General features: G+C 40.5%; 1 protein-coding gene across 2 annotated transcripts; it reads left to right on the plus strand.

The window, feature by feature from the left end:
* Positions 1-1,408: 1,408 nt before the first annotated feature.
* Positions 1,409-17,227, plus strand: kif5aa (kinesin family member 5A, a). Of its 2 annotated transcripts, none has more exons than XM_076090804.1 (28): positions 1,409-1,563; positions 4,054-4,141; positions 4,225-4,298; positions 4,635-4,739; positions 4,916-4,964; positions 5,513-5,568; positions 5,741-5,828; positions 8,918-9,042; positions 9,193-9,297; positions 10,270-10,418; positions 10,935-11,083; positions 11,244-11,422; positions 11,723-11,791; positions 12,000-12,206; positions 12,365-12,511; positions 12,671-12,859; positions 12,983-13,100; positions 13,299-13,375; positions 13,652-13,743; positions 13,982-14,083; positions 14,333-14,393; positions 14,554-14,625; positions 15,129-15,233; positions 15,764-15,980; positions 16,177-16,323; positions 16,698-16,770; positions 16,979-17,005; positions 17,149-17,227. In XM_076090804.1, exons 1-28 carry the CDS (start codon positions 1,435-1,437, stop codon positions 17,225-17,227), a joined length of 3,078 nt encoding a protein of 1,025 aa, XP_075946919.1. In that variant the 5' UTR covers positions 1,409-1,434. The 2 variants fall into 2 exon arrangements, with proteins under 2 accessions (XP_075946919.1, XP_075946911.1); XM_076090796.1 differs by having other exon boundaries at positions 13,299-13,360; positions 13,634-13,743; positions 16,177-16,351; positions 16,687-16,766; positions 16,966-17,005.
* The last annotated feature ends 9,304 nt before the right edge of the window (positions 17,228-26,531 follow it).

Raw genomic sequence — 26,531 nt, forward strand, 5'->3', positions numbered from 1 at the left:
AGCCTTGAACTCTCATACGTTGTGAAGGATTATAATGAACATGCGTAAAACATTGTAGGCTATTATTACAAAAAATATCAAGATGTTTGTTTGATAGCTTCAAATGGAAGTCTCATACCTGCTAAATTACTGTCAATGTACATATTTCAAAACACTCCAAAGAAGTCCCAAGGAGAGGGTTTATGTGTCCCAGTCAAGTGTCAACTACACAATATTCTTATAAAGACGGGGTTAAAGTTACAGATTATTTGTGCATTGTTGTTGACCTTCAGTAAATCAGCAAATCCAAGTGTATTACCTCCAGTGAAGGAAGATGTTTATTTGTCGTTAATCAAAATATCTTAAAAATACTTAAGGATTTAATTAAAAGTGTCCTTAAATTAACAAATCTGGCACAATACCCCACAATTGTCTATATGTTGATGCAGATAAATATCCAGAATTATTTAATATTAATTTACAGAGTTCTGTGGCCTTGGTGGAACTAATTTGTTGGCTCATAGTAAGAAAGTAGTATAAGTATTTATTTAAAGGGCATGCTGATGTGTTTTTCAGTTTTGACATTGTGCTGCATCATCCTAGTCTGACCAGATTGATACTCCTTCAAGGAGCCTAATATGAGGCCTAAACTCATCTTTTAATCAATAATCTCCACTGCCTTCCCATAATGGTGTCTTATACCTTCCAAGAAATACAGTGTGGCATCGGAGATGGGCCAAGGTATGACTTTGAAGATTAGTCACTGCATCATCGGGCCTGGCTGCCGCTTTACACAAGGGAATGAAGTTATCCTTGATGGCTCTGTAAGGATGTGACGCTGCAACACGGGGCTCTGGTTTCCGCCTGATCTGTGAGGGAGATGATGCCGAGGCTGTGTGGGTACCACTTTAAAGAGACGGATGCAGACCACGCCCTTCCTTTATTTTCCCGATAGAGGGCGCTGTAGCGTCCAACGAAGGCCGATCATCAGCAGCTTTACCTCGCTGCCCTTCCAGCAGCATCTCACCTTCAACCGGCCTGACGCACATTCACCGCCGCACCCGAAAGGGAAAAGAAAAGAAATACTCAGGAGAGAAAGAGCTTCAAACAAACCAACACGTAGAACCGAGTAACATCACAGTCGGTGGTTTTTAATGATGTAGGCGATCGTTTTGTGATTTGACATCTAATTTAGCCTGCCTGCCTCTCTGCGACAAGGAACGACCGTCCAGCTGCGCACAAATAGATTGCATCGTCTCTCGGCTTGTCGGGATAAAACCGTCCAACCTCTCCACGGTTCTCAGAGTCCTTTCGACGTAGAAGGACGAAGTCCTCGCGCACCCCTCGTCGTTTATTTTCGGATCAGGCCCGATCAGCGACGGTTCGCCTCCAGCCTCAGCAGCATCCCTCAGCTCAGCATAAAGCAGCATCCTTCCTCCTCCTTGAATCTGCGCAATGGCCGATATCCCTGCGGAGTGTAACATAAAAGTGCTGTGTCGCTTTCGTCCTCTCAACCAGTCGGAGATTGTACGTGGGGACCAGTTCATCCCCAAATTCCAAGGAGATGACACAGTCCTCGTCGGGGTAAGTAAACGGAGGCGCTTTGTTGTGCATGCAGGCCCTTCATCAATAAATCATCAGCTCGACTCATCAGTTTGGGTCGTGGCTGGGCAGGAAAACATGATAATCAGTGCAGCACAGGGGCAATGTCACAGCCCCCCCCCCCACAAAAAAAAAAAAAAAAGTATATTTTCCATAACATGACAAAGCACAAATTCATGTTATGTTGTCAAAGTGCGCAAACTGGCCTCCTGCATCAGCTGACTCAGGTCTGCACTTCGCAGATGAAACACCTTGTTATTGTAAACACATCATAAAACATATGGTGCTTACGGAGATGCTTACATAACAGACACACTTTCAGGACACTTGAGTTACATTTTTGTCAAAATTGAAGATAAAGAGTCTCATACAGTTTATTCAACACTGCAAACATTGTCAACTTATTGCATTTATTGTGTATAAAAACAGACTTTGTTCAAAATTAAAGCCTAAGTTTAAAATATATGATTCATAAACAAAAAAAGGAGATTTTGTTCCATCAATATTTTTCAGATTAGAGATTTGGCCATTGCTATGTGGTTCACATTGATTTTAAATTCACAGAAATTAACTTTAATTGATCCCATCTCTGCAGGCCAAAATCATTCGAAATACTTTCAGTGTGAATAAAGGAAGAATTGAAATGATTATAGATATTTTCTGCTCGTATGTGTTGCTGGTTTTACCTCTTTTAGTTATTGGCCAAGTATGTCATGTCTGAGGAAGGAAAAAGAAACAGAGTACATGAGTACAGTGTTTCCCTAACTTCTTTTCTGAGAACCCACTAAAAATGACACACCATCATGACCGAATTCACAATAGGTGTTATCTTTAAGTTCTGAGAAGACCAACTTGCATGCGTAAATTCACATTCTTGACCATTTTTACTGCCATTTCTGCATTTATCTTAAACAGGCAAACCAGACATTTAGAAAACATATACGTTTGATGAATCACAACTTTGTTTTATGCATGTGCTATTGAAAACATACACACGTGTAAACACAAACAAATACATTTAGGCGGAGTAAACAGGCTATCTCATTCTTTTCATCTCCTCATTAAAACAAACAGAACATACATCTTCCTTTCAGATTCAGCGTTATAAGTAGACTACAATTGTCAGAACAATACGAACATTCAGGCTCCCCCATGTGGCCCAAAGGTGTACTGCAGATATCAATGTTAAATCAAAGGCTATAAAAGAAATTCTGCAAATTTATTTGGATATCCTAATGAAAATCTCCCCTGACCCAGTCTTGAGGACTGACTGACTGAGAGTGCTAAAAGAAGAGGAATAGTACGCTTTGGTCCTGCTAAGGCTGATAAATGCAGTGTGCAGAGGGAGGAGTCACGTTGAAACTTTCTCTGGCAGTAATGGAAACATCTCAGTCTGACCTTCCTGATGGACAGTGGAGCCAGAAACTGATCTCTCTAATTGCCCACAGAGAGGATCGATAATCCCTCAGTGAGCTTGAGCATCACAGGCTGACCTGCTTTTTCTTGTCTCTGGCTTCAAGTCTGTCTCTCTTTCTGTCTTTCCATGCATTTTTTTTCTCTCTCTCTCTCTCTCTCTCTCTCTCTCTCTCTCTATTTTGCAGCTGCCTCTCTGACTCTCACCCGTGTATCTCCTTTGCTCATCCGTCACCATTTTTATTTATCTTTCTGTGTCTTCTCCTCCACCTCCCTCTTCCTGGGACTGAAATTCTCTCTCTAGTAAATCACTCTGTCATGGAGGCGATCTGCAGATGAGTCAATTTGTTAATGACATTCAATACCGCTCCTGTTCTGGCAGCGCATGTTATTGTGTTGCACTGTGGCCTTCTGTGACATTCAGGGCTGACTCACTCGTCTGTCTTTCAACCAAGATTGTTTGTATTCTAGGCAGAGATGATTTATTTTGGGGGGCAGGCAAATTTTAGAATAAAGACAATGCATTTCTGTGGATTTAGCTTCCACTGCTCTTACACAATGAGGGCGGACATCAGTGTAAAACTCAAAGAACATTTGTGTGTTGTCGTTCTCTGCTTTTTCTACTGAGCTTTGCAGTAATTAAATATTCTGGAAACAGTGCGTATGGAGCTTCATCTTTATGTATTTGTTGACCTACTTCCTGGTAGTGTGGTACTAAGTGATAGTTTTAATATACTCTTTCTGAGAAACTTAAGTCCTGACTCCTCTTTGTGCTTTTATTTAATTATAGTTTTTCTTAAAAACTGACAACACCATTATAAATAGTATTAGCCAGTAACGTTAATGTGTGTTTTTTCTTCTCACCCATTTTACCCAATCATCACCCAATCTCTTTTTTAATGGTCAGGCAAATGCAAACAGATGATACATCAGTCACTGGCCACCTCACACGGCTGACATCATTTCCCAAACCTCAGACTGATGACTAGCTGCTAGAAAAGACATTTATATATCTTTTATGTTTTTTGTTAATTGTTTGTTGTTGTTCACGGTCCACAGGGGAGGTCCTACGCGTTCGATCGAGTGTTTCCCACCAACACCACCCAGGAGCAGGTGTACAACGCCTGCGCCAAGCAGATTGTCAAAGGTATGGATGATGAGCCACGTCAAGATATGTCAGATATTTGAAATATACGTGTTGTGGTCTCATCTGTTCTTTTTTTCTCATAGATGTTCTGGGTGGATACAATGGCACTATTTTCGCATATGGACAAACTGCCTCTGGGAAGACTCACACCATGGAGGTACAGTATTCAGAGCAACAAAGCAAGTTAATGTCTGTGTTGATTTAAGTTGTTTTTTTCAACATTTATAAAACATTTCGGGGAGTTTTGGGTCTTCGTGAGAATTGTATTTATTTACATTGCACATTTGTTTCATAATTTACATTAAGACTATTTTGATAGAAACTGGTAGCAGGTCTCACAGAACCAGTCAGACTTTTACTTTCGTCAGCTTTGATTTAACCGTTTTTGTTTTGAGAATTTAAAGGCATTATTGCATGGAGTCTCCACTTGTTCTCCTTTGGCCCTGCATAGCTATCTCACTCTCACACCTTTATCGGTGACTTTGTGTTTCAGGGCAAACTGCACGACGCTCACCAGATGGGTATCATTCCTCGCATCGCTGAGGACATTTTCAATCACATCTTTGCCATGGATGAAAACCTGGAATTCCACATCAAGGTAGTGTATTTGTGTTGTGGTATGCTTCTTGTTTTAATCCTTCTTTTCTTGGGTAATCTTTATCTTTTTTTCTGCAAACAGTTCAATAAAAAACCTTTTTACACATAATTCTTTCATGATGATACATTTCAACCCGAGTTAAATTTGGTTTCCTATTTTTCTTTCTTCTCCAACAGGTTTCATACTTTGAGATCTACATGGACAAAATCCGTGACCTTCTGGATGGTTAGTGCTAATGAGCTCTTTATGGATCACCTGCAACAGCGAGAGTGTAGAATGTCCCGTCTTCCAGCGACTACTGAATTGCACCGAGCAATCATTTTCATCAAAAAAGCTTTTTGTCAGATGTGTTTTCAATATGGCGAACATTTTTAACATGATCAGAAGTCTTGTTGAAATACATATGAGCCATTAAAGTCCAGGGGTTTATAAATTAATTGAAATGAATTAAGGTGAATTGGTGCCAAATGCACATTTAAAGAGTTTACTTCCCCAAACAAAAGATACAAAAGAGGAGAGAAGAGTAAATAATGCCGACACATGTGCTGACTCAGCAGAGATAATAATAAATGAGAAAAGTTGATCTACAAGTGAATAAATATTTGAGAGCAATACAGAGAGCCTTACTGCATTATATTCAATTATATGTTCATATTTTGAATTGTCAGCTGGGGCCTGATTTAGTCTTTTCCTTAACATAAAGTAGGCTTTGTCATACCTCTAAAATACTTTAAAACACAAATTTTATATTTTCTCTCTTTATTCTTTTTTAGTGACAAAGACCAACCTGTCTGTCCATGAGGATAAGAACAGGGTGCCATATGTCAAGGTTTGTGAAAGTGCTTTGTATTTGTGGGTGATAATCTGCCTGTGGGCTTCATCACATCCATGATGTTGAATCTGACTCATATTCTGTCTCTCTTATGGTTTCCTCTCCTCTCCTCTCCTCTCCTCTCCTCTCCTCTCCTCTCCTCTCCTCTCCTCTCCTCTCCTCTCCTCAGGGATGCACTGAGCGTTTTGTCTCCAGCCCTGATGAGGTGATGGATGTGATCGACGAGGGCAAAGCTGCCCGCCACGTTGCTGTGACCAGTGAGTCTTTATCTAAGAATATTGTTGTTGCAACATAGGATGTAAACATGAAAAAAACATCCCAAAAGACAAATGCTTACAGTGAAACATTTTTAGATGTCCAGAATAAAACAAGTTGTCTTGTTCCTCCACGTCCATATCAGAGCGAGAGATCTAGCTCCGCTTCAGGGCCAGCAGTAGCACTCACAACCGGTTACTGATGCGTGAAGAGACAGCTCAGTTCATGTAGCCTGTTATTGTGTCTTGTTATGTAATCTTCGTGTTACAGCCGGCTATAATTTTCTTCATTCATCGTGTCAGATGGCATTCGCTGTAATGACATGGGCAGCATTGGGCAGTTATTTTGGGTTTGGAGAGAGTAACAAAGCAGTACAAAAACTCTGCCTGGAGCTATTATAAATATAATAAAATCATTCCTAACAAACAGAATCAGCTCGTCTAATAAACTGGTTTCTGATAATGCTGTGTTCAGTAATCTGGCAACATTATGTTTATATCTTTAATGTATGTTAGTAAAAGCTCTCTCATCTGTAATTCCTGCACCTTGTTTTGGCCTCCGTGCACTGACTCACTCCTCTGCGGCTCAGTAATAATATCTGACTCATGGCTCTGATACGGCATTGTACAATATTTCATTACAGTGTAAAAACAAAAGCTAAAAATAACATGTGACCTAATTACCAGTAAACCCAGTAATGATACTCCATCAAATCTATAAACATGCTTCAGTAGTGAAGAAGTTGTCTTACAATGTCTGTATTACGAAGATTCATCTAATTTGGTTTGCTGCCAAAATGTTGTGCCAGTTATACTGAAAAAAACAAAAACAAAACAATATCCCGCTCACAAATTTCTTTCACATTTGTTTAAGCAAGAATAAGTTTAAATCACTACTGTTGAGGCAGATTTTGTATTGCAGTGGAGGTATTGCAAAAGGTAAAAATACAATAAAGCAACTCTTTGGAATACTATCCAAGCAACAAACCTTTATCAATGATTGGTGGTTGAACCAAAAATGGGTTAACCAAGTAAATGTCCCCCTATAAAACTTCTTATTCTTGTTAACAACAAACACCACATAAATCAACACAGTATATTGTGGAGCTAATTTAATTGTAGAGTAATCAAATACTATTTATCTGGTACATTTCAGTCATTGTGTCACGTCAGTAGGAACTTTTGTGCATTAGCATTCCTGCTTCTCAGGGCGAGTCCTTAATCACTTTAAATTGAATCACTGCACTCCGGCTTCCTGACAATGATGACCCGACAGTCTTTGCATGCGGGTAATACGAGATGAATCACAGGTCAGAGTGAACGCACATTCAAAATAAAGTAAAGTGGGCAACACTTTATAAAAAGGGTAAAAATCATAAATAATGAACTAGTGCATGACTCATAATGATTTAATGCATTAATTAATGCAGGTCTTATCATGAATTCACGTTGCTCACCATTAGTATATGATCAAGTCACTATGACTTTATGTGATTAGTTCATACCTAATGGATCAATTAATGAATGCTAATTCATAGTTACGGCACACATCAATTGATATGCAACCGAATTATTTGGACTACAGTTACATCAAAGTTAATTTCAGACCATTTGCTCAGCAGAACAGAAGGCTATGTTCTCATAGTGTTTGCGTCTGAATCTGGTTATCAGACGCAAACATTTAAATGTTGCTGCATGACCCAACGGCATTAATGCCACATTTACAACCAAGGGTTGAAATGTCATTTTATTTATATTTTTTTATATATTTTTTGTTAGTGTTATCGTGGTAGAGAATGCTGCACTATAAATAAGTTTAAAGATTCAGAACAGTCAACAGCTTAATCTGTTATTATTGTTTTATATGCTGTTCAAAACGTGTTTACAGTAATACCTCATCACTTCCAGTATAATAGCCCCATGTATGCAATCACCATGAGTTGAGAAGCACAGATATGCTTATTATTTATTTAGAAATCACATTATTCATTATAATAGATCTGTTAAAAAGAAAGCATGCACTTTGGGGCTGTCTGTTTCCAGGTAAAGACTTAATTAGAGAAGGTGGAGGCATCTCCAGAGCTTTTTGTGTCTTATGTAAGATGAAAAAAACCGGAAATGTTTATAATAACAGATATTTGTGTTCAGCCAAGTTTGAAAAAAATGTTTTCTATACAGATAAAGGCACTTACTCAGCAACAGTTATCTATTACTGGCTCTGAGAATTCTGAATCGTGCAGTTTAAAGATGAAAAGCTCAGATTGCTCGTCTATGTGTTATGAATCATCTATCCGTTGAGCAGATCTACCAGACAGACCAATAAAATAGTGTCTGACCCAACTCAGACTTTTAAGACTGAGCTGCAGCTAAGTGCCTCGGTGCATGAGAAATTGCTATAAATATTAATGTCTGCCTGTTATGACTTTAAATAAACAGCATCATTGTAATAGGGTTGTATAACAGGCATGCATCGGCTTAGGCATAGGCTTTGGATTCTATGGATTTCAGTACGGAGGGCAAGACAAAACGTGACAAATTAGATAGATCTTATACTTATATACTTCTTCATATACTATTTACATAGAGTAAAATAATGTTTGCTCAGTAGAGCAGAATTAATACAAAACGTTGTAATGCTAAAAATGTAATAACAATCAAATCCTACAACAATCTAGCTTTGAAAATCAGCTGAATGTATGCAGCAGTGGCTCCGAGTTGCTTGAGGCTGCAATCCCAAGCAGCGCAGTCTTCTCTGTTTCCTGGTGGATGCCTGCTGACTCACGGTGCTGCAGAGTGCTGTGCTGATAGCAGATATTGTCTGCAGAGAAACCTGTCTGATGAAGAGGGGCTTTTAGATCAGGGCGGCCTGTCATCTGCACTCCTGCAGTCCTGTCCTGGTTGACAAAAAAGACACGGAAGACTTAAAATGAACAGATAAATTACTACAAATGAATCTGGTATTACTTTCACTGCCGTGATCCTAAGAACTGCTGGCTCTAGGTTAGAGAGAGGAAGGTAAATAACAGATTGTATGAAGCCTCTTCTTGCCCTTTGTTCCAACCAACGGTTGTGTGTCTTCTGTCTTTGTGCAGACATGAACGAGCACAGTTCTCGCAGCCACAGCATCTTCCTGATCAACATCAAGCAGGAGCACGTGGAGACTGAGCAGAAACTGTGTGGAAAACTGTACCTGGTGGATCTGGCTGGCAGTGAGAAGGTATACGAGACACTCTGAGGGAAAGACTGATTGTAAATAAACAACTCCCAACCTGCAATTCAGCTGCTTCAAATTCATGTCTCCTGTGTGTGTTTTCTTCAGCTGTTCATCGCTCATGTTTGACCTGCTGGCTCTCTTTCTTTATTCCAGGTCAGTAAGACTGGAGCTGCAGGATCCGTCCTGGATGAGGCTAAAAACATCAACAAGTCTCTTTCTGCTCTGGGAAATGTCATCTCTGCGTTGGCTGAGGGCACGGTGAGCTATTTTAACCCCACTTACCTGTATTTGGATACTCAGTGGAGGAACAGTAAATACATCAGCAGAAATGCAGACCTGGATTAAAGTAAAATAGATCAACTAAATAGTGCTAAAGTGGCAAAAAGTGGTAGTACCTACTGTATGTTTTCGTCTTGGTTTGGTTGTGGAGAATACTGTATGTCCGTATTGAGCCAATATGTGAGATATTTAAGGAGCTGCCGTGAAGTAGTTTCTCCACGTTTAGGTGTAGTGAAACATATGTACCCTTTCCATTGTTGAATTTTGTGATTAAACTTAAATTAAAACATGTTTAATTTCCATTTCTACAACTGGAAGTATCCAGTTTATCTCCAGGTTCAGATGCTGTAACAAATAACACTCGTATCTCATTTCTTACACTCATGTACACATATGGCACAGACATACAAAAGTCCGCACCACCTCTCCTAAGACACTGACTTTATAGTTGTTTAGCCTCTTTTTGTTGATGTTGTGTGCCAGAGGGGGCCCTGACACTTTGGGTCCTTGGGCCTGTGCTTAGTAGGCCCCTTCAGTAATCCATCCAAGCTAATGTACAGTTACTGTCCCTCATGTCGACTTCCAGGATCCGCACTGTTATTTCCATTCTGCCAGCTCATATGATTTGGCTGGCAAACGCCAACACTATCCCTGCCAATTAATAGATTAGTTAGATGCTGAACAATAAATCGGACAATTTTGGCAGCAGTTTTTGGAGTTTGTTTGAATCCAAAATGGGAAAGTTCGCATTTTTGCTGAAAATATAAGCTGATGAATCACTGCAGAAGTGCAAAATCAGGAAGCAAATGAAACATACCTCCGGCATTGCTTTCGTTCTTTTGGTTCCAAATAGTCTCCTGATGTTGATCTTTTTTCCTCATTTATTTACTTCTCCCTTCTTTCTCTCTGCTTCTTCCCCTCCCCCTCCCTCTCTCCTTCTATCTCCTCCAGAAATCTCACGTGCCGTACCGTGACAGCAAAATGACCCGCATCCTGCAGGACTCCCTCGGAGGGAACTGTCGCACCACCATGTTCATCTGCTGCTCTCCCTCCAGCTACAACGACGCGGAGACCAAGTCGACTCTGATGTTTGGACAACGGTATGTACATTTGTGGAAACAGCCAGTGCAGCTTTGGAAAGAAATTGCAGTATACAGCAGGAGCATGAGAATCAATCAGTCTTTTTACATGCTGCTATGTTTCAGCAAGAACACAAACTGATTATATTTACCTCTCAAAAGGAAGGCAATGAACTGTTTTGGGCATAACCTAAAATCCATACAAGGCAGATACAATCGCTAACTGACACTGCCTACTTGACTATATCTTTCAACAGGGAGGTATGAATTTCTTTTTGAGTCAAAAGGCTCAAGAAAGGTCTAAAAAAATAGAAATTCACATTAAATGACATTATAACTGTCATTTATTTAGTATTTTCCTCTCATACTAGTCAGATGACCTTTACACTATTTGACAAACATAAAGCTGAGTTTTGGCTGCATCATCCAGTAGAACTGTTAATCAAACACAAACACTGATCATCAGCCCTTTCCTAATGAACTGATTCACATTTTTTCCTCCCTGTGTCTCTCTGTCTTTGTCTTCCTCTGTCACAGTGCCAAGACCATCAGGAACACCGCCTCCATTAACCTGGAGCTGACGGCGGAGCAGTGGAAGAAGAAGTTCGAGAAGGAGAAGGAGAAGAACAAAACTCTGAAGGATAGCATCCAGAAGCTGGAGATTGAGCTCAACCGCTGGAGAAACGGTGAGACACATCAAGTGTTTTCTGACTAACTGAATTCCAGCAGAAGCCTCGATTCAGCTGAGTAACTTCAGCTCTTCTGTGCTTAAATCATAAACAAAACGGCCTCATTCTGATGTGTTTCTTTCCTCTGTCCTCTTTGTCACTTGATCCCTACCCTCAGGAGAGGACGTACCTGAGACGGAGCAGACCACGCAAGAAGTGGTGACCCGTTTCGAGACAGTGGAGGAGCGTCCCGTTTTGGACAACGACACCTCCTCCATTGTTGTCCGCATTTCCGAGGAGGAGCGGCAGAAGTACGAGGAGGAGATCCGCAAGCTGTACAAGCAGCTGGATGACAAGGTCCAAACACAAAAACATGAACATACTAATTACAACAGACACTTTTTTGCCTGTACATTAAGTAATTCCACCTCTATAGCTCTTTGCAAATGCAGATGTTATTTTGTATAATGAAAGATGGACAGGAACATTTAGTGTCTTTCTCATGTAATTCTGGATTTATAAATGTAAAACAATCATGGATAAGGTAGATAAAAGCCTATACACTTTTCGGTGTCACATGTATTTATACACACGTGCAGGGGGTGGAGTCTGGATGGTAGTGAGGTTGGTATTAATGATAGTATATTGTCTACACAGGATGATGAGATCAACCTGCAGTGCCAGTTGGTGGAGAAACTGAAGCAGCAGATGATGGACCAGGATGAGGTCGGTCATCACAAACTCACGCAAATAAACACACTGTATGCACACACAGACTATGTTTGAGAGGATACTGAGCTATTCTAAACGTAAACTTAATACCAAGCTCTAGCTTTCAAACTGCATAATTGAGGACTGGTCAAAATGTTGATTGTTAAATGTCTTAACTGAAGGTCCTCATCTGTCTCCCTCTCTTTTCATTCCCTCCCTCCAGCTCCTGGCCTCATCCAAGGGCGATGGGGACAAGGTCCAGGCTGAACTTGGCCGGCTGCAGGTGGAGAGCGACTGCGCCAAGGCTGAGGTGAAGGAGGTGCTGCAAGCTCTGGAGGAGCTGGCCATCAACTATGACCAGAAGAGCCAGGAGGTGGAGGAGAAAGGCCTGCAGAACCAGCTGCTGGCCGACCAACTGTCCCAGAAAATGGTAGGTTTTAAGACAAATGGTGTGAATGTGAGATTTACAGAAAGAAAGCTAAAATCAGAGACAGGAGGTGGAACAGAAGGACACTCGCTTCCTTCCTTGCTGTTGGAAAAGGGCAGTGCTTCACTGATCCTTACTGCTTCCTCTCTTTTTCTCTCCAGGCCAGTCTGATGGAGCTGGAGGCAGAGCTGTCTCGTATGCAGGAAGTGAGCGGGCAGCAGAGGAAACGCATCGCTGACGTCCTCAATGGTCTGATGAGGGACCTCAGCGAGTTCAGCACCATTGTGGGCAACGGGGAGATCAAGCTGGTGAGTTGGATCCAAGAGTAAAAAGATGTTTAAATTAAAGGTCAAAATGTACATAAACTGTAGGTACACTACACAACACGTAATAGTGTTTTTATTGAGTTTCCTGTTTGTCCTGACTGGAAGAGAAAATAATCATGTTTTTTTTTCTCCAATCCTCAGCCGGTGGAGATCAGCGGTGCGATCGAGGAGGAGTTCACGGTGGCTCGCCTCTACATCAGCAAGATCAAGTCGGAGGTGAAGAGCATGGTGAAGCGCTGCCGCCAGCTGGAGAACATGCAGCTGGAGTGCCACCGCAAGATGGAGGAGACCGGGAGGGAGCTCTCCTCCTGCCAGCTCCTCATCTCTCAGGTGAGGGATGGAAGACGTGGAATTGATGACAGGCTATGCGTGAATGAATCATTCATTGTAGTTTGTTTCAGCTGTTTGTTTAACGACTTGTTTTTGCTGTCCGTACGTTTGTGTTTCGCACAGCATGAAGCTAAGATCCGCTCTCTGACGGAGTACATGCAGAGCGTGGAGCAGAAGAAGAGGCTGCTGGAGGAGAGCCACGACTCCCTGAGCGAGGAGCTGGCCAAGCTGCAAGACCAGGGTAACATGCACACCACACGTGTACACATACACAAAATATACTGTTGACATAACACAGCTGCAAGATTAACATGCACGCTAAAGGAAATGTGGAATAGTTTAGCCATCCTCTTTTTAAAATTTCTCAGGGAATTGCCTGAAGATGTTATTAGGCTGTTGCTCTGTGCTGAATGCTTTCTTTCTCTTTGTCTTGTACCAGATAACTCCCTGCTTGAGGAGAAGGATGGAGAGAAGGGTGAGATTGAGGATGGAAATGTGAAGGTAAGAAGCGTTCGTGTGAAACCTGAGTATATAGATTAAAGTTCTGATATGGGCGTACTGTCACCCCAGAATAGAATACAAGCAAAGTACTTATTTTCAGATCTGACTCCTTTGTTCCATTTCTTGGTGCTACATGAGGAACTGACCCTATATGTTGCCTTTGTTGCACAGACGGCTCCTCAAACTCTCTTGCTCCAAAGAACAGATTATATGGCGTTTTATATTCATTTTCTAGTTTCTCCTGCTGAAGCCCGCATCTCTTTTCATTTCCAGCAGGTTCCTCGTCAGCAGGGGGAGTCCCACCGTGGCCTCCATCACCAGCAGCTGGCCCGCCTGCGGGATGAGATCAATGAGAAGCAGAGGATCATTGACGAGCTCACTGAGTACGTGATAATTGAATTAGTCCTTTCTATTTATAAATAATTCATTATTAAGTTACTATTGATGTGATAATCGCTTATTATAAAAGGTTCTTATTATTGACAGTATTGCACACATCTTTTCATACATTATTCTTTGCTTGCACAAAAAGTTTGTCGAATAATCAGGTTTGCTGTACATTCAACTCTTGCCTTTCTCTTTTTCCTAACGAACACGTGTGCTTTTGCTCTACATCTCCAGCCGTAACTCCAAGCTGGAGATTGAGCTCGCTCAGGTTCGTGCTGACTTTGAGCGCCTGAAGAGCGAGGACACCACCAAGAGTGAGCGCCTGGAGGAGCTCTCGTAAGTGTTGTGGAGGTCCATTTTCTCACACTCTGACTACTCAGTCTGGTTGAAACAAAGGTCTGAGTAGAGAGTACTTGATGGGAAATTATTTCAATAGAGACTATGAAAACATTCAAGTATAGAATTGATACAGTCCGCTCTCCCTTCAATTAAATTCCAGCAGAGGGCACTCAAAACAACACACAGATATTGCAGTACACAGAAATATTGTCTTATGTGTGATGATGGTTTTGCTGTTTCCGTCAGATTCCTGCATGAGCGCCATGAGCAGACTAAACAGGACTTGAGGGGTCTGGAGGAGACCGTCGTAAGTAAAATATACACCTCTGTCTCTTCTGAAACGTTGTCCCCTGCTGTGTCTCTGTCTCTCTCTTGTATTACCTCAGTCTGCTCTTCTTTCTCTTGTATAGCCTTTGTCTTACATCCGGTTGTCTTCCTAACCTCCTCTCCATCTGTCTGTCCTCCAGGCCCGCGAGCTCCAGACCCTCCACAACCTGCGCAAGCTGTTCGTTCAAGACCTCACGTCGCGGGTTAAAAAAGTAAGCAGCTCCAAGATGATGAGAGAAGGCAGCTTTTAAATCATGTTAAGGAAACTGTGTGGCCTGAATACCCACTGATGAAAAAACTTCACTATGTGTAGCAACATTCCTCTAATCCCCTTGACTTTTAGATTTTTAACAAAAGACATTCACTTTTTGTGAAGACTAGTGGATTAAAGATCCAATTTAAAGGCCTTATGTAACCATATAAAATCCAGGATGAAGAACTGGTGTCATTTTTGGCCTAAAAGGAGCTTGTTTAGCACATGCTACTGTGTATTTTAATATCTGATAAGGTGGAAGGTTTTGTTCCACCACAACTCTCAAGCAATTTTGAAATGTCTTCTCACGATAATCAGAGAGTTACTGGTATTTATGAAAGCTTCTGTCAGCCCCCATCTGGTGTTACAATCACCTTCTGCTTTAGTAAAATATAAAACCTCTTCCTCTACCTTGCTTTGTATTTATTTTCTCATCTTTGTGCTTTGTCGTCCTCTCTGCAGAGTTCCGAAATGGAGCCTGATGATAGCGGGGGGTCTTGCACCCAGAAGCAGAAGATTTCCTTTCTTGAGAATAACCTGGACCAACTTACAAAGGTTCACAAACAGGTGAGAGAAATGCAGAAAGGAACTGTAATTTTAGTGATGTAAACACAGTCTGCAGTTTGGATTGTATAAGACCAGGAGATGGTGTAATTGTGATATTTTCACTGCTAGAAATACAGCAATTTTGGGGGATAATTTGCCTGCTAGTTGCATAAAGTGCTCAACCAGGAGCCTGCTAGAGGGTGCATAACAGAAAGATAATTTATTGCTATTCTGAACACTCTTCAAGTAAACTAGTATGTTCAAAACCCACTAGTCGTTTGTGATGTAAGCAAATTGTGCTGAACAACTATTATATTGCATCATATTACTGTAATCGCATGTCTTTTTGTGTATTTATACTTCCTTGAGTATTTTTAAACAGGAATTTCAATTAGCATCTTAAACTGTAAGTCATACTTGGCAACATATTTTCACTCCTTACTCTGCCTCTTTTTTTCTTCTGATTATCTTTGATTAATATTCCAATTTTCCCACCCCATGTGATTTCTCACCCCTCCCTCCCTCCCTCTCTCTCGCTCTCTCCCCTCCAGCTGGTACGTGACAATGCAGATCTGCGCTGTGAGCTTCCAAAGTTGGAGAAACGACTTAGGTCTACTGCTGAGAGAGTTAAGGCCCTGGAGAATGCATTGAGGGACGCCAAGGAGGGCGCAATGCTGGACCGCCGCCGCTACCAGCAGGAGGTCGACCGCATCAAGGATGCCATGAGGGCAAAGAGCGCCCTGAGGCGCCCCCACGCAGCACAGATCGGTACTGCAATCAAGCTTTCTCGTTTGATTTATGCTTTTGTTTTTGGACATAGTCTGAGTATTGGAATTTTCTTCAGTGAAACGTCTAACATGTATGACATTTGAACTGACTTTCTTTTATTTCACCTCTTTGGTCTGCAGTAACTCATTTTCCTCGTAGTTGTGCCTTACCTTGCATTACTTTATCATCCTGACAGCCAAGCCAGTGAGACCGAAGCAGCTGCCCGTCTGCTCTCCCACCAACCCGTTCTACACTTACATCCGTGCCACTGAACAAGCCAACACCTACAGCAACGCCCTCTTCCAGAGCAACAGGACACAGCCGAGCGCCGCCAGCGTCAACAGCAACCCCAACTCTGTCCAGAGCAACACGTGAGTTTAGATCCTTCCTTCCACTGGTTTCAAGCTACAGGCTTAAAGTGTCAGATGATGGCAGTCAGGAAGAGTCTTCACAAAATAGAGCATCCTGTGGTGTTTGCAGACATACTGAGAGGTCATTCATCCAAACATGGTCATTTGATTAAAACATACAACTGGCAGGCTATTTCCTTTTATATTAAGTATTGCTTTAACATTGTGCTCCTTTTAACTCTTTTGTGATTTGTCAAATTACTGGAGACAAGTCTCCCTCACTTGTAATGCATCAAACTGCGCTCATATTTGACCGTGTTTTGTTTTGTTTTTTCCCTCTGTGGTGTTTTACACAGAGTGTCCACAGCGCTGGGCTACAGAGCAGGCAAATACACTGGAGACATACTGGAGTCCTTCCCACTCAACATTGAAAACGGTAAGCACAAGAGCACATGTACACTGATTTCAAATCAGTTTTTATCACAAGATACTTGATCGTGAAGCATGCTGGATGTTTGATGTATTTAGCTCAGTGTCCTTTATATGCTCTTTTTTAATTTAATAGGATCAATTTATCAATTAATGATCAATTAGTATTGATCAATGAAATCAAACTATTGTTTTCTTTCCAACAGGTAACAACGTCAGTGAAACGAGAGACATCAATGACAACAGGTGAGGATGTCAGTTAGCTGTTTATTGTTTCTGGTCACTTTAACTAACTTCAGACTAGATTGGAATAAATCAATTCTTGTCTTGTTGTTATCAGCTTACATGTTATCTGTTTGGTAATGAGTGTTGTGTTTCTGCATCAACAGAAGTGATGTTCACTGTGGCAGCGAGGTGGATGATTCAAACAGGCATTACGTCATTCAGCAGGAGACCGCTGCAAGTTAATGCCATGGTAATTAACAGAGTACACCGAGTTACACACAGGCACACTTTAATGTCTTCTTTGTCCGTGCAGTTGCTTACAGAAGCCTCGATGGGGGTTCCCTGAGTCAAGCAAGAGAAGAAAAAGTCTCTGCAAATTTGCTTTCTTAACAAACTGCCATGAACTAGAAACCACTGGCTGCTTGGTGGTTAGACAAAGTTATTTCACACTTTGGAAAATGTGTGGCAATAAATGCAAAGCATATTTGATTTAAGTTGTTAAAACAAAGGAAACCATTGCGTAGGTCCTTTAATAAAAAACATTAGAAAATTAATTTATAATCATTCAACAGAACTTTTAACAGATTTCTGTATTCCTCCAAACGCTGACATCCTTTTATTGTCTCTCTCCAGAAGATGACCAAACACTGTACCCGTCCAAGGACCCTCCCCTCCCATCTGCATGCAACCTGTCTCCCCATCCCTCCACTGCATCACTGATGAAGATGATGATGATGAAGATCTGTAGCCCCTATAGTCATCAAACTTAATGAAGCCCCTCCTACGGTGACCACCCTCCGGTTTGAGGTCCAGTCCCTTCCAGTTCAGTCAGTACAGGAAGTAAATTAAATCATAATTTGTTTTTCCTTTTTTGAATACAGAAATGTCTCTTAACCAACTCATCGATCAATCAATTTGTCACCAGATATCACTGATGCTGATTACCTGCTTAGGTGGTTGAACTGAAACAGGGCTGACTCCATCCCTGATGACTTAGGACACACATGTTGTAAATAATAGTGCTGTATACTCCAGTAGAGGATTTCTGACCAGCAACTGTTTGTGTGAATGCACACCGTCCCCTGCACACATCTTCTTCTTAAGGGCATCATGCGGATGACATACTGTAGGCAGGCGTGACCTTTTTCTCTGTCGTAAATAAGAGCATATGTGTGTAACGCCAGCTTGTAACAGAAGACCCACACTCTGCATGCATGTCGCGTAGCGGGTTGGCTTTCAAATCTTTGCATGTTTCCTGATTCCAGTCAGGAGTTGGTATGCTGCGAGTGAACAGTCTGATCGACTTCGACAGATGTCATAGAGAGACAGAGAGAGAGAGAGCTGGTTTTCCCTAAACCTGATCATGGTCGCCGTGCTTTAGATTTTCTATTTGAAAGTAGAACTGGGCTGTTGTGTTAGTGTGTCTTAAATACTGGAAGAAACGACACAAGACACATCAGGGTCTAGTTTTAATTGAATAGAAGATGCAACATGTGTCAGGGAAACCCAGCCCAGACTTAACAGTCTATGTCAAGGAAACCTTTTGTTAATTGCTTTGATACTGTGATGTTGCAGCTGTGTGATGCCATTGTACATGTCAGGTAATGCTGCCCACATCCATTTATTGTGGCTTTCTCCCTGCTTTGCGCCCACACCTTGTGAGTCTTCATACCGAGCCTTAATAAGAGCTGACTTCTCATGATGATCAAACTAACATGCTGTCATGTGCATACATTTGTAATTACTACCTCTAGAGCTACTCATTACATGCTTATTACAGTATACTAACATCCTTTCAAACGCTCAATAGGAGCGGATCTGAAAGTTTCTTGAAAAAGCAGCAACTTTAGTACACCAATAGCTGTAAGTGGATTTAAAAAGCTGTTATTAGAGCAGTAGTTATGTTCTCCTGAAGTTCATTCAGACACAGAGTTTTCCTCCATCATGTAACAGGATCAGGACATGGGCTGAAAAAGTGCCTGCAAAATGTTCTAGTGCAGCAGAGGACCAGAAAGTTTGGGTTTATCACATCAGGACAGGTCATACTACGTTGATATTCAAATATTTTCCAAAAATGTCTGATGCTTGATGCATTTTCCTATTTGGTACAAGGCTGAAATGATGATGATCCTTTGTCTACGAATCTAAAGTTACACTATTAATATACTGTGTGATCTAAATTTAAAAACAAAAGGGAAGTACCTTTTAGTCTGCATGGAATTTATTCAGTGATTAAGTGCTTTTTAATCAGAACCATCAGAAGTCCGATGATTAGGGAGTGTCTGCAAACCAGTCCCCAGCTGAGCAGCCACCAGTCTGGGATGGACGGACAGAAGCTTGAAGTTTGTAGCTTGTTGTCGAGTCGTGCTGTTTTTCTTCTGTCACAAATCCTGACCAGCCAATCAGGATAGAAGAAACCAGCAAGTCTCAGGTGGGTGACGAAGATATGGATGTGTTTGGACAAAGCTTAGTCACTGAATTGAAGGACAGATTAGACCAAAAGTGTGTCGCAAAAAAATCTTCTATGTTGAAAAATGATAAAGTTCAGTGTACTTCATTGCATGACTGGACTTAGCCCAAGTAGGACCCAAGTATGTTCAGTGAAGGTTGTCTGATCCTTAGCAGCCTCATTCATGACAGGTCTTTGGCATTAACAACATCTCAGGGCTTCACATTCAGAATCACAGCCGCCATGGGTCATCACCACTGTCATCCTCATAGCGCTTAGCAGATGGAAGGGATCTACAGATCTTACTTCATTTTATACATAGTGTATAAAATCTCCATTCCAGCATGTGACATCCCAAAAAAAAAAAAATCCCTCTGGTCAGACCCTACTGTACGTGTCCAAGCAAACCCTCTATTTGACATCATGTTTTAAATGTAATAAATGAATCTACAGGAGGGGGGAATGTGTAATATATTGTCACCTTCTGTTCCACTGTCTGATTTCAACATATCTAAAAATACATGTGCTATATATTGTTAATCTTGTAAGTAAAATAGCGTGCCATGACATAGTAAAATGCAGAAGAAAGGTACACGCTAACTTTGTTCAGAGAAATGTTTGTTTGATTTATTTCCGTATGCCTATACTGTAGCGTCAACATGATTATGTGAAGAATCACAGTTCTGTATATATAGGCCCATCACTATGCTGTATTGTATGTGAACCATTGTGTTGTAGTAAAAAGTTCAATAAACTTGTAGAAAGAAGTTTGTCCAAGGGAATCATTTCAGGATTGTTTGAATGTCATTGATGAAGTTTTAGAAAAAGAGATAGAAACATGCTGCCCCTCTCTGCCCATGGCTCCACCTGGTGGACGGAGAAGAAAATAGTATTGATACCGATTGAATTGAATGAAGAGACACTTTATATTAAATTACTCCCATTCTTCTTTTAGCACATCTTCTTCCATGCCAAGAGACAGCATGCCTTCAACTCCCCTAATATTCTTCTTTTATAAAGTTGTTCAGCTTCATTTAGAGTGAAAGAGAAGGACGCTCTATCATTTCAGTTGTTGGTTTTCAAGCTGTATTGGTTACCCTATTAAATGCAACTCCCCTAAAAACTATCTCATTGCTATTAGTCACTGCTGGTGAGTTGGGTGCTCTCTGTTGTTAATACAACCTCTAACCTAAACCGGAAATTATTTTTTCAGACTTTGTTGTGAAAGGGACCTTTGTCAAAAATTGGGACATGAAAAGCAAGTCAGCTGTTAAAGCTGGAAAATCGAAATGAAACGGAGAACAAAATATATCCAAAAGTCATCAGTGCACTCCAGCTACTGTATCTCATATCTGCCCACCGAAGCCATCCTGTAAGGAGATGATAGCATGGTATACTGGGGAAGAAACTCTTTAAGTCATGTAAGCACCAGTAGCTTCCCTTACTGATTTACTTGATAATGGACACGTAATGTGTAAAGTGTACATGGGAATTTATCAAATTGCAACAAACTTTAAACTGTATCTTAGTCAGGTGAAACTCCAAATGCATTTACTGTCATCACATGAGAAGAAGAGTGGGATTTGGAAACCAAAACCAATGGAACTTCCTTTGTGCCTCTTATAATAAGCTGCTCCTCATAGTTCCCACGAGAAAGGAAGCAGTGATGTAAACAGCAGCGGCATGTGAGGCATCATCTTAGTGTGTGTGTGTGTGTGTGTGTGTGTGTGTGTGTGTGTGTGTGTGTGTGTGTGTAATGTTGCATTACAGTAACACACGTTAAATTCCTAGGAGATGACTGGGCTGGATCAGAAAATGTAATATGTTACAATGTTATGAAACTACAGGAACATGTAATGTGTCACACGATCAAATTCACCCACATTTTGATAAATTCAAGATCGAGCTGTTCTCAGACAGTATTAAACGTTTCTGTTTCATGAGTAAATTAAAATATATTTAGCCTGCCTTTCCTTTAATAATTGAATTATCAGCTATTATTATCAACCTTCTTTTCTCCTTTATTTGCTTGTAATAATGTGATGAATGTATAATAACATGTTTAATGTAACTAAGTGATTGATTGAAATGCGTTTCCTTCATCTCTAGAAGCTGCATATTGATTTCCGGTCCCCGCTGCGCGCTCCCACTGCCAGGGGGAGACTCTGCGGCACCAGGAAGACGCTGCACCGCCGACCCGAACAACAGGGCTTGGCAGGACCCCCTCCACACCCCCAGGTGGACATACGGACGCAGCCAGACGCAGCGTGAAGACTCCAGTAGCTGCTCGCGCTGCTTCAGAATGTTCCTGCCGGACTGACACAGTCCCAATCCGGACACGAAGAGCGACACGTAAGGTAGAGAGCTCCTATAAGTGTGTAAGTAATGTTGCTACTAATAATTGATGGCCTATGAGTTTATACAACAGCACAACTGATCGTTTATTAATATGATTTCATCTTAAAATGCTAAACCACAGACAGAGTGAAACTGAAGCTTCAATGAAATGTTTTGTGTTTAAAGTTGTCACATAGTGACTAATTGACTTGGTGTCAAGCTGACCCAGCACTGCTTGCCCTTTGGCGAGTAGCTTAAAGTAAGATTTAATTGCAGAACGAACCCGATTTAAATTTACAAGTCACGGTTTGGTGGTTTAATGTCATGTGTTTCCGTCTTTGTAGTCAGGTACTTAAGTTGGTAAAGACCCAACGTTGTGCGTAAATGTCCACACATAACTGTAGAAAAGAGACATATCGTGTTTATTTTATCACAATGGTCAAACTGAAGCTGTAGAAGTCTATTATAAATGCATGTACTGCAGTATACGTTACTGCTGGAGATCCAGGATCTAGTCTGATTATGAATTCTGATTTTTTTTCTATCACAGCAGCTCATTTAGTTGAGCTGCTGGATAAAATCTGTCAATAATGGATTTTGAAAATGATTTTAATCAATATGCAGATCCAATCTGATAACATATTGACGTGCTGCACAAATAAATCTTACACTTTATCATCAATAAGTCTGTGTGTCAAGGCTGTCTTAATAATGACTAAATTATGTTTTATTATCAAACACACATCAGCACCCTGAGGACTGTGTTTCACTTTAGTAGTGGATGAATTAATTCATGCAGATATCCTTTTAATCAGAAGCCAACAAGAAGGTGATACTCTTCCCAACTATTTGCTCTGCAGGCAAAGCAAATAAGACTGATGATGTGATGACACATGCAAGACAGTGTGCTCAAGTGTCACTCGTCTGCATCAAAATTAGCGTGATTGAAGGTCTGACTCCTCTTTAAAGGGTTGATATTTGATATTCATCATTGACTGGTGTTATTCCGCTTGGAGAGTCTTGTTACTGAATGAGGTGTTTGTGAAAAGGCCATTGATGTGTACTCTTACACCCATACCTCTGCAAGCTTTTATTATTTTATTACACAATTGCATGATTCATTTTGGATCGTTATACATCTTTTTTTCTTCTGGTGGGTATACAGAACATGACGGGTTTGTAAATTAACTCTTTTCTTGTCATATCAGTCTTCAATTATGCCAAAATACAATAGTTCAACATGCCCTGAACATAAAGTAATTTTGGTTTGAGATAAAAGTGGATTTTCTTTGTACATAAATATAATCCCTTTGAAATGAAAGAGGTAACTATAGTCGTATAACAATTTCTAAATTAGTAGGTGAAATAACAGACAGAAGATGGAGGACATAAATTTTGAATATTAATTATAATCAGCATAGATTTATTTTATTTTCTGTATTAGCTAAATTGAACTGAAGAATAGCTTGTTTCAGCGTCACAAATACGAATAATTGATTTTCGTCTTTTAAAGAAATCATTGAAATTATAAATAATGCATAATATATTATATATACATATATAAGATACATATATAATATGTTGGTAACCCTCCTTAAGCAATTTCAAAACATCACTTTGGGCTTTGGAAAGTTGTTGTGGGCATCTCTTATGATACTTGATTTTATAGGCGAAACAATAGGTTGACAAAGTAATTGATAGATAATCAGTAATGGTAAAACACCCTAAACTGCTCTCTCTCTCTGCTTTTTTCAAACTTAATGTTCCTCCTGTGTGACCTGAACTATTTGACTCCCTCCTGAAACCAGCTGTTACTGTCGCTCCGTGTGGATGCGTCTTCTCTGCTGTGCGGGCGAGGTTATAAATAAGAGGCTCGAGGTTTTTGCGTGTGTGTGTTGTTTAACCAGCTGCTGGGGAGGTTTGTTTGTCTCCCTCTCTCTGAGTGCAGGTGTACTCACTGGCCTTTAGATGCTCTTCTCGTGTTTTAAGGTAAACCCCCCCCCCCCAGACAGCAGTCAGTGCCACCCTGCTTTTATCTCAAGGATTTGAGTCTATTTGTGTTTGGTCAGCATCACCTGTCTCCAGTGTTTTAGCTGTGAGGGACCTTTTGAAATGTACTGAAATGTAAATCTGGCCAATTAACCCTGAAATATTTTCCTGTTGTATGACAAAATGTTTGTCCTCCCTCCTATTTTAGCAACATATTTCAAAATGTGTACTTATTTAAAATAAGTATGTAGATTTATATATAGATGCACTTTGATTGGTTGTATATAGTACATATATGAGTTTAATCATAGGGTTGTAGTTTGCCGTACTTCCTGAGACGCCGAGGCTCAAAAATCATTACTATGAACTCCAGAAATGTCTAGTGATTTCAGAGTTTGGGAGGATTGCCTCCGTAGTTATTGCTCGAAAGTTGACTGAGAATACTTACAGCTGAGAAAACATTTAAGAACCTATATTTTGAGGTTTTTATGCTATTTCTGATCTTTGAACAGCTCCCCTAAGATAAATTATAGCCTTTAATTGTGTGTGTTTATGTGTTCTCGTCTAGGCGGAGAGGAGCATGGGAAAGTGGCCTCGACATTGCGGGGCAGACCACCAACAGTGACGGTCATATATAAATATATAAATATTGACAGCTTGATGATATCCACAATGTACAACATGACCTGGTCTCTTTCATGTACAGCAGTAATTCCCAAAGATTGGGTCGGGACCCATAGGTGGGTCGCAGAGATTTTGTTATGGGTTGCAAAATAAATAAATAAAAATATATATTTGATATATTATATATACCTGAATATTTGTATAGTTCTGATAATTGTAGTCTACTTATTACATTGAATCTAATAAGAAAGGGTCGCGTACTTTTTTTTTTGTCGCATTATAATATTTAACGTGTATATTTTTAAAGACACATATATATGTATGTCTATATTTATGCACATCCAAACAATATAAAACTAAATATATACGTACATAATAACATTAACAGAACAATTGGTTTAAAATTAAGTCCTCCGATACCTTTTATAAGGATCCTATAGATCTTAGCAAAGAGATGAACTTTACCAGAAAGTAAGAGTCTGATTTTCTCCAATCTGATAGACGTTAACACATCTCTAACCCAGTGTGTCTAAAATGTGATTTGATTTCCAATTTAAAAGAATTATATTTCTTTCAATATTTTAAAGGCTATTGGGAGTGGCCATTGTCACAGCAATTTCACCATTGTTTGTTCATTCAAGTCAGTCTTGTGTGACAAGAGCGAGATATGTTTACAAATCTGATTTTATGTGTAATGTCTCAACAACTATTGGTCGAATAGTTGAAATTTGGCTTTTATGACCAAATACAAAAATACTGACGTTGCCATCATCCTCAGCTGTTCTTTAAATACAGCGCTAATAAGCAAATATTAGCATGCTAACCCAAACTAAGATGGTGAACATGGTAAACATTATACTTGCTAAATGCTAACATGCTGATGTTAGCATTTAGCAGTCTCACAGAATTGCTAGCATGGCTGTAAACTCTTAAGGGAAATGCACGTTAGGAAAATGTGCATACGCACTGCCGCTGCAGTTTGTTGGTGATGTGATGAACGACTTTTTCTCCAGGCCTGCCGTGACTTGACATTGAAGGCCAGGGTTGCATGTGAATCATGTGCCTAAGGAACGCGCACTGAATGAGTCAAACATAAAGGTCCATAAGACCTCGCCACCAGGTCAGAACTGGGTCAAGGCTTTTGACTCACTCCTTTTCTTAGAGATGACAGTAGTTGGTCGTTCATTTATTGCAGCATGTTATAGGAATATCAATAAGAATAGGAATATCTTGACCTGTATTGTCCGTCCTCTTTTTCTTTTGGTTACTTATTCTCGTTAATCAATGTCCCAGTTTCCTGTCATGCCTGCCTGTCTATTCTGTTTGTCCATCCGGCTACTGTAGGCATCGTATTTCAGTCAGACACATCCAGGCACATACACTCCGGTGAGAACAATATGTTTAAAAAAAATCCAGCCAGCCTCGCAGTACATTCAGAGTGACCCAAACATCTCGTGGTGATTCATGACCAGCGGGGTCGGCTCCCAAGGAGGCTGTGAGGGGTCACATAGTCAGTTGGACGGCCAAAATAGACGCCTCTCCTTCTCTCCCCCACTGGGTCGATTTGTTTCTCTTAACCAAGAGCTGTCACTGTAAAACAAGTTTTGAATCACTCTGCCTGAATATTTTGGGTCAGACTGTTAAGAGAGCCAAACTGTTTGGAGTTTTTCTGTAGCTCACTAATGTGCCCGTACGGGGTTTAGCATTGGTGTATAATATTAGCACCCAATGGAATACCGAACAGTTTTGTATGTCACATGGGTGTCACGACCATAACGATGACATTCCTGCCTGTAAGCGCTTTTGCAAAGTGGGTCAGTACGGGACATGTACAGTATATGTTCTTCACCAGGTTGCTTATATTGTAGCTGTACCAAACTGGAGTTGGATTTAACTGTTTGGAGCTAGAAAATCGACTTTAAAGGAATCCTTCACCCTTAAACCAACCATTTGTTTATCAATTACTCACGCGTGTTACCGTGAATTCATTAAGAAAACTTTGGTTTTGTCGCATGTCAATGGTGAATCTGACAACGTAAATGGAGGCCAGGTTAAACAGCAGTAAAACTATATAAAAATCAGTTTTCAAACGCTCACACAACCCTAGGAGTGCACCAGTCTTTTGGGCTTTTTCAGTCCCCATATTGA

This window comes from Anarhichas minor, unplaced genomic scaffold, assembly GCF_050575085.1.
Source record: "Anarhichas minor isolate MPS153535 unplaced genomic scaffold, ASM5057508v1 ptg000003l, whole genome shotgun sequence".
NCBI classification, from domain to species: Eukaryota; Metazoa; Chordata; class Actinopteri; order Perciformes; family Anarhichadidae; genus Anarhichas; species Anarhichas minor.